Source organism: Siphateles boraxobius, unplaced genomic scaffold, assembly GCF_051911475.1.
Source record: "Siphateles boraxobius isolate OS27281-9 unplaced genomic scaffold, OSU_SipBor_1 18, whole genome shotgun sequence".
NCBI lineage: Eukaryota > Metazoa > Chordata > Actinopteri > Cypriniformes > Leuciscidae > Siphateles > Siphateles boraxobius.
Window position 1 is genome coordinate 10,134,945 of NW_027508788.1, and position 9,369 is coordinate 10,144,313.

General features: G+C 39.7%; 1 protein-coding gene across 6 annotated transcripts in view; it reads right to left on the reverse strand.

Annotated features, from left to right (window-relative positions):
- nrg2a (neuregulin 2a) overlaps positions 1–8,481 on the reverse strand; it is a 60,670-nt gene extending 52,189 nt beyond the window's left edge. For 5 of the 6 annotated variants that reach the window (XM_077233418.1, XM_077233416.1, XM_077233413.1 and 2 more), the window contains exon 1: positions 8,208–8,459. In XM_077233418.1, coding sequence (XP_077089533.1) covers positions 8,208–8,292 — 85 coding nt within the window. In that variant the 5' untranslated portion in view covers positions 8,293–8,459. Of the gene's footprint in view, positions 1–8,207 lie in introns of all 6 variants that reach the window. The other variant, XM_077233417.1, reaches the window with a different exon arrangement.
- Positions 8,482–9,369: the final 888 nt, after the last annotated feature.

Consider the following 9,369-nt stretch of genomic DNA (forward strand, 5'->3'; position numbering starts at 1 on the left):
CTGATTAAAAATAATTAAGTAGCTTAAGTTAGCTTTATTTTTAGCATAGTTAACCAACAGTATTTTGAAGGAAGGAAACCCTAGAAATTATGATTTGGTGACTTTATTTTATCAACAAAATTCATCCAATACCATTCATAATCCCAAGACGTCAATGAGCTTCAATAAAAGCTGTGTAAAAAAACATGTGGAACACTATTGTTTGAGAAGAAATTGGAATTAAGCTGAGAGACTTAGCTTGTCCTTTACACGTCTTTTGAAATTGTGCAACAAGCCACTGATGACAGCTCCTTCATAAATCCTAAAGAGACACTCAATCTCAGACAACAGTCAAAACCCCAGCGAAATGGAGGACAACAGCACTGAGAGGAGATGAAGTTGCTACATGTGGGCTGCCACATGCCCAGACGCTGCCATGCATAGTCACTCAGGAAATGCATTATGGGATTAATGCAGTCTCAGACAGTAATCATGGGGCTTCAAAGAGTTGCGGTTCCACAACCGAAGGGCAGAACTGGGCGATGCTCTTTGGCTGTACCCTACTGTCCTGGATGAGAGAAGGGCGCATGCTGCCCCAAGGCTGGGGCAGGAGTCTGAGTAACTCTCTGGGCCTCCCCAAAGTGAGTCCATATAGGCCAATACACTTTTACAATGGCTGTCTCTTCATTACTTGACAACGCACACGATCAATGCCTAAAGTCTTCAGCTACTATTGCAAAAGATGGCAAGCATCAAAAAGTAAACACATGAGAATACACACGTATTAACATCAATTACAATCTTGACAGAGGTTTCTAAAATAATCATCAGTCATCCTAATTTTGGAACAACTGTCCCCATTCCCCGTCCCAGTAAAGGCAGATGTTTTATCCGAACTTCTGCTTTCATGTCTGAACGGTGCAGTCTGTTCTGATGTTGCGTACCTCAAAGTAACATGACAGTCTCTGGCACAATGTTTGGATTGTACTGCCAGTTGAATAACGTCTCAGGTTTCCCATGACAGCCTCTAGTGATGTGCATTCTCTCAGAAAACCCACCAAGTGTCCGATGTAGTTCTGCTCCACACCATTTAATGCTCACTGCTGTGGTTACCCATTAGAGGCCAATAGACCGATGGGATACAGTGCACCAGCTACGCAATTCCTTAGACAAAATGTTTAAACACACTGTAGTCTCCCTGTATATTTGTGCTAAAAGCCATACTGATTTAATCGCCTGAAAACCCATTTGAATGCAACAAGCACAGTTTTCATTTAATTAAACAGAAAAGTTTAAGATGTTTAATAAAGAAACAAACATCACGACTGGCTCAGAAAAAAACTTTGTAGGAATTTGATTTTACGATACCCAGCACAAAGTCACGTGAAAAACAACCTGATAGCAATGCTATCTGAGCCTGTATGTGACCCAAAGTGATTTTATCTCGAAGCTGGATGAGTAAGCAACTTATGTTCTTTTCTTTTTTTCCATTGTTAAATTGTAGCTTTTTCTCACCCCAAACTCAGGGCACCTGCATCATTACTCAGCATGCCTCTGGAGTGACTGTGTTGTGCAACACATCCTATGATGAATGTATGGCGGATAAGTGTGTGTCTTGCATTACATGCCCAACATCTGTCACAGAGACTTTTTAAGTGTGAGCGACAGACGCATACTGGCTAAGTAGGGTGCATTGGGGTCGAATTGGGGATCAAGAAGGTCGAGTTTAAGGATATGACATGTATGTGAGGGTTCTATGGAGAATGACTAACATGAGGCATCTTGTTCCAAGCTTTTGTACATGCAGGGTGATACTTGCCCGTGTTCAGATAAGAAGGGTGGGGCATCTGATTTGTGCGTTCCATGTTTTTCCGACTCCAGAGTAATACTCAGAGCTTTATGTAGTCATACACCATGGCATTCTAGACTATTCAGACTCATAAAGAAGATCAAACAGAAGTATGTGGTTTATTAAACTAGGCGCTGAAAACTGTCAAATCACACTTTAATGGCAAGCCATAACTAATGCCACATGTGCACGAGATAAATCACGCATAATCATGTCTCAATTTAAGGAAGAATAAAGCACTACACAGACTAAATAATCACCAGCAGAGAAAGAAAACCATTTTTCTTAGAGTTTATTGCTCATTTAACAGCAATGCGTCTTATGCTACTGTGGCGGGAATGTTTGTTTGTGCTTCTTGAGTATGTAGATTATTTCTCCATACCACCCCTCAGGTAGCATATTTCATCAGAGCTTTAACACAACTGTCACACTTTTACTAGACACATGACACGGTCTTGCTGGCCCTGCCTGTAATTCAGAAACGGCTTGGAAATGCATAACCTGAGGGACAGTGCCAAAGCTCGGTTTAAGCTGCCTGAATCATTCTGCAGTCAGGAGAACGGGAAGGATTATGAAAAAAAAAAGGTATAACCATACAATCTTTGCTATCTAGCCATGGCAAAAATCGCAGTTCGTTCACCTTCCCGCTGTTTCCAAGGAACTGAATGTTTATTTTCACTTTCGTGTTATGACACATATCTTGTTTGGATACATAGTTTGAGTATTCCAAGAAAATTCCTCACGCAATAGCTGTCAGAGTAAGATGCAGAATCGTGCTGGATGTGTATGTTTTATACACGGGTGTGTGGCATGTGTCTGTTCTTGAAGATCTCACTTTGTGTCTATGGCTGTTCCTGTTGAGAGTGACAACACAAAATAATTCACTGGATTTTTGCCAAGTCGCCATGAAATCAAAACTAACGTTTTTTGGTTTTTAGTAGGCACATGTTATCTTAGCCTTACTGTTGTCTATAAGCAAGTGTGCTCCAAAACAATGACAAAATTAACATCTAGAAGATAAAAGCATTCAAAAAATCATCAGATTTTCTCTCCAATCAAATGCTCTCTAGAATCCGAAGCGTCCCGGCCCCTTACATTATAAATGGACACTGAAGCTGAGGCTAAAATCATCAAATCAATATTTTCTACATGGTGAATGGCACATAGTGCACTATACAGGGGATAGGGAATGATTCAGACAGTGTAAATATGCTTTCCATTGGAGCGAATGAAGTCTGGTTTCACGTTAGTGTCACGCGAACCGCCGCAACGCGCACACAGTCTGCTCCGGGCAGGAGATACAATATTAGAGAGCGGATCATATGCGTGAGTTCACGCACACCACAAAACGAATTGGACCCATTTGAATTCTGCACAGAATGTTATATTTTAAAGCAATAAGCAGTAAGGGAGGATATGAGAAGGAGAAATGGTTAGAGATTAGTGGGCTTTACTGAGTTCATCTCAACGGCTCTGGACGAGCTGTGATATAAACTAAACGTTAATGGGGGGGGGGGGGGGTTAAAAGGGGAGGAGCTGATTTCCACCCCCGTAAGCACGATTTCGGCGCTCCAACAGCCCAAAAAACGACCCCCAGACGTACAAATTCAGTGAAGAATTCAGCCGGGTGATGGAGAACTGGTCCATCTTTGACTGGTCATTGGGTTACTTTTGTTGCACAGACCTGGCAACCCTGCTTCACTGGGACTTTATTTTAGAATTATTTTAGGGTCCTGCTGCAGCAGATTTAATAAGACTTCTCTTTATTTCAATAGATTTGATTTTTTTGTAAAATAACAATTCCATTTCACTGTATTCTATAGAAACTTGTTACTGCCACGAAAAAAAAAATTGGCATAAAAGATAAATGCAACTCTTTATCTCACAATTCTGACTTTTGACAATCTGACAATTGAAAGATACAAACTCGAGTTATACATATTTCAGAATTGCGAGATATAAACTTGCGATTCTGACTTTTTTTGTGCAATTGCAAGTTTATGTCTCGCAATTCTGACTTCTTTTGTCAGAATTGTGAGATATACACGTAATTACGAGTTATACACTCCAATTCTGAGGAAAGAGACTTTTTTCTCATAATTGCGAGTTTAAAAGTCACAATTCTTATGTTATAAATCGCAATTGCGTGTTTGTATCACACAATTCTGAGAAAAAAAGTCAGAATTGCGAGATGTAAATACGTAATTGCGATTAAAAATATATATATTTAGCAAGCTTCCATAGTACTCATACCAATTATACCCAAGTTTGATATAAATCAAGTGTACAGTTTTCTCTCTTTCTAAGTTTTTAGGCAAATTGAGTAAATTAAACAACATTTGAAGTAGAGTTGCAACCTCAGCTGTAATTAAGCAAACACGTGCTTGTATTGGCGAGTAGGCACATAAAACCTGGTTCATCAAGAAATATTTCAAAACGGGGCAAAAATGCAAATATGCTTGTGCAATGGAATTCGGTTGCTTTTCTTCTGATGTTACAAAGCAAAATCTAAATGCTAGCATACTGAATAAATATTCTGCGGGGAATTGACTAAGAAGGAACTGTCAGGTGTTTGAGTACATAATTCAGTCTTATGTAAATAGTCCTATTTGTACATGTAAATATTTTATGCAAAAATGTTGTGGTGAACATATACTGCATGACATGAGGTCTTTTCTGAGTACTGGCTGTAGGTGATGCAGCACACTACCTCAATTTGGCATACTTTATTGGGACTGTACAGCATTCCTCCACCACTGTGATCAACATTGAATATGTGCTTTGAAATGTAGACAGCGCAAGATATATAATGCTCTTCTCCATCGCTGTGAAAAAATAAACCGAAAATATAAACAATATAATAAAATTGTATTTATTGTATGCTTTCTGCGGGTGGTAATAGTGTGACATTTATTGCACCAATCAAATAGTTCTTTATATAGAGAGTTTTACATTAAAAAAGGCAAAATTAAATTAAAAAATGCCATGTTTCTGCTGAAATGACAATTACTTAATTGAATTATGTGAATTATTAGATTTCATGTGGTTTTGTTTTTGGACTGAAATACCACACAAAAAAAGGATGAAATAATTTCATAAATTCACCCCTTATTTGCCAAACATAAGATTATTAACAATAATAAAATAATCTAAAACATTTTGACAGAAGGCTTACTTTACAACTTAGTTAAAAAAGGTATTCCTTTTGTGCCAAACATGATCCTGAAACACTTCCTCATCCATTCTGGAAATGGAAACACTTCTGCATGCAAAAAAAAGGTACAAAAATAAACAAGTGCAAAACATTCTGTCATGAGGATATACCCTCCTAACTCCAGGATATTTCTTCACATGGGGATATACCTTTTGAACAAGTAGCATGTTTCACCTCTCAGTCTCACACACACACACACAATTCACACGTATGCATTTTTACTGAAGGCAAAGCCTGTTTTAGAGGAACAATAAATATCTATAGCCTGAGGAGATGCCGGGCTATCTCTCAACACTTCGGGCTGTGTGATTCAACCGTCATGAAGAGCCACGGCCAATGCGCCTCTCGCGTGTTGCCAATCAGATAGGATTCCACACACTGCTATAATTTCCAAAATAGGTATATGATTCATCACATAAAAAACCCTTAATAGTTTCCTCTTACTTATTCAAACACTTATTAATATAAACAAGATAAGTACAGCTTGAAAAATATCACAGAAAATCTAAAGAGACCATCAAAATCTGAGAGGCAAATGAGAACATTCAAGTCTCAGCAGTTCCTATCTAGCCACAGTTATTCAACAGACTAAATAAAACCCAACCAATATGAAGAGTACATGATCACAAAACTGAGCAGAATATCTGTATCAACATATCCAGGAACATTTCCAGATATTCTTGTGTATAAACTAAAATGTGGTTTATCACTCAGAGAGAAATGATTCAGACACAATGACAGAAAGCCATATGCATGTGTGGTCTTGGCAATCAGTTTCGTAGTGCGTATGCCAAATATAGCCACATGTTAACACAATCAATCACTTCAAAAATGTGTATATAGTCTAAAATCCTTTTGCTTGTTTTGTTTTTTATATAGATCACAGAGGAAAGCACGCCATTTCTCAGAATTATCAACTGCGTATTCTCTGATTCAGTAAGTACTTTGTAAAGTCAGTCATGAATCCCGCTATGCTTTCATGTCAATTCAAATTCAGAACGGAGCTAAATCAGGACCCGGGTAAATTTAGCATGAAGGTGTAGTGTAAACCAAACCAGAAAAACACAGCTACACACAGGGTTAAACACGAATGTCTTTTCACTCAGGAGGCACAGTATAAAACTTCTCCTGGGCACTCTTTTTTTAATTCACAGCTGTGCTTTGTTTCCTTAGACACAGCACAGGTGATTAGTATCGCTCTGAGATACTGTTCTCCTCTACCACATGACACACACTTTGACGTACATCTACGACCACAGACAGGAGAAGAAAAGAAACCACCATCTATACAATGTTATGTCTTACACAACCACAAGCACACTGTTAAATTATTCCTGTGTTAGTTTTGGGAGGTCAGTCGTGTCAAACGTCTGAAATTAGGACCATATAAAAGCTGGGAAATACAATACTCTCTCTTTCAGAGTTCAAAAATCAAGCCCCGGGGCACACAGGGTACAGAACACCATCCTGAAGGGATCAGACACTGAAAGTTGTGGGAGGGAGAACGACAGCACAATACTAAGCCTCCTTGTCCTCACCCGCTAATGTAATTGAGGAGTATAATATCAAGGTGATTCTACCAAGCACTCAAAATAACTCGGAAGGGACCTGCCATTTGGACTGTAGCAGCTACTCACCTCAATGTGACGAACACTTAGTAGTTGTTCTTGTGAGTATAAGATGCACTATTCTAGTGGTATAGCTTTTGATTAACATACAAGGGAACCCAGGTTCAAATCTCTGCCTAATATACAATATATTTTTTCATATAATAAACAAAAATCTAATTAAACTGACAGCCAGAGTGAATGCACATTGGTTAGATGGGAAATATCAGCTTTGACCATATCTAATACCTCCTGTTGTACTGCCCTGATAAATAGTACAGTATGTGTTTCAAGGTATGAAAATGATTTCAGAATTTTGAGATTTAGAGAAAATGATAATGGACTTAAATTTAGACATGTGAATGGGTGACTTCTGTCACAGTGTTTTAACCGGTAACCCTTTATTTTGATGGTCCCTTTTGAAAATTCTGATGACAGTAAGTAGCTTTGCAACTACATGTCAACTAACTCTCATTAGACTATTAGACTGTCTGCTTAATATCTGCTAACTCTTTATTGTGATGGTCCTCCAACAGACATTTTACTGACTATAAGTGACTTTGCAACTACATGTCAACTTATTCTAACCCCAACCCTACCAGTCTACTAATACTCTACAAACACTCTAATGAGAGTTAGTAGACATGTAGATACAACGTTACTTATAGTCAACATAATGTGTTAAAGGGACCATCAAAATAAAGTGAAACCTTTTAAAAACGCTTTTTATGAATTGCACTCAATACATTTGACTAAAAACTATAAGGCATGTGCCACTTTTAATGGGCATAATGTTTCTGGGAACAGGGGAAAGACGGGAATCTTCTATGAGAAGTGTGAATCATCCCATCATAAACTAGCATAGTGGGGTATGTGACCAGGCAATAAGGGATTTGCCTCTCTCCTACTGAGTCTCCCTCCTCGACCTCAGGGTCAGACTGCAGTGACAAGCCGTGACTTGCAGCAGTGCAGAGGGAAAAAGAAGGAGTTCAAACTCTTCAGCCCCCATTCAAGAAAATCTAAGCCATGACGTTTGAAAGGTTTCACAGCAACGACCATGTCCCTGAAGTGCAATCTAATGGAGAAAATGTGTGGCAGCCAATTTCTGAAGTGCAGAGAGTCAGCACCAGTGCAGAAACATGAGCAAGCCCTTTACAAGTACTTGAGGAACGAAAGTCTATGAGAGGCAGCCCACAATTTGGCTGAATATCGGTAACAATGCAACTCTTTAGGGGCTAAAATGCAGGTGAGTGGTGTAGCTGAGAGTGCTGGGAAAAGCCGCCACCACTCGTGACATAGGAAAATCGGAGTAGGAGTTTATCAACCACGCCAAACTGAATGGGGATCTGGCTTGCACGCAAAACACACATTAATACAACAATTGCACACTTAAGCCACAAAGGCTAGATATGCTGCTACACGTTGACTGTTTTAAGATGTCCACCTGTGTGACAAAGATATGCAGCAAGCTTTGACAAGACAAGGGAAGAGATACGTTCACATGTCTCACACCCCAGAACCCCCCTTGGCACATACCCTGTGTATGTTTTCTATTTACCTTGTGAAGGATCTTTGCTCTCCTTTCGTCCTTTCTTTCCTCCCTTTTTTTTCCCAAGCCGTTCCTTCTTCTTACCTTCTGACATTGTGTCAGTACCAAAACAAGAGAGAAAAATGTAAATCCACAATGGAAAGGAAATACAAATAGTCCTATGGGGAGTGTGACTGGCGCACTTGAAACTCTGAACTTGTCAGAGCGTTTGGGCTCCTATATACACTCACTCTCTCACATCACAAATTGAGAGGGGAAGACAGTAGAAAAGAGAGAGAGGGAGAGAGAGAGAGAGAAGGGGAGGGGAAGAAAGGGAGGGAGGGAGCAAAGGGAGGCATTTCCCATTGCTGTCAAGCAATTAACTGTTCCCTGCCTGGCTTTCAGATCGTTCAATGTCTTCCAGGCCCTGAAGCTGGTGCTTGGAGAAACCACAATGATCAAGCCTTCTCAGCTCACATGCACCTCGTGGCCCTGTCCCTTTCCACCTCTCTTCCCGAGTCTCGGGGCAGCCGGAGAGCAGATTGCAAAATCCACACCTCAGGTGATCTGTAAAGCTGACCCCTGGCCGATCTCTCCCCCACACACTGCTCTAGCACACGCAGATATATAAAAAAGGAGTTAATCGAGGCAAAAGCATTCAGTGACAGCAACAAAAAGAGTCAAAATTTTATTTTATTCAAATAATGCATGTATGACATGACACAAAACAATCCAACTGTTCTCTCTCTTTCCGTTTAAAGCCTACAATGTCCCTCTCTACCTCTCCTGCTCTCTCTCTCTCTCTCTCTCTTTCTGCTTTGCTCCCAGTTTCCCATCCTCTACTGTAAACGAGTCAGAACACGTTCCTGATAGTGTCTCTCCCAGCTAGAGTGTCGTCAGGAATCCCAGCAGTGAGCACGCAACCAGAGTGGGAACCTTGTGAGAGCACAGTAAAAATAAGGCCACAGTGTTACACCTCCAATACCTGTGCAGCAAGTACAAGAGAGGGAGATACTGAAAGAAAGAAAGAAAGAAAGAAAGAAAGAAAGAAAGAAAGACAGGAAAAGACAGACAGATAGATAGATAGATAGATAGATAGATAGATAGATAGATAGATAGATAGATAGATAGATAGATAGATAGATAGATAGATAGATAGATAGATAGATAGATGGATAGATGGATAGATAGA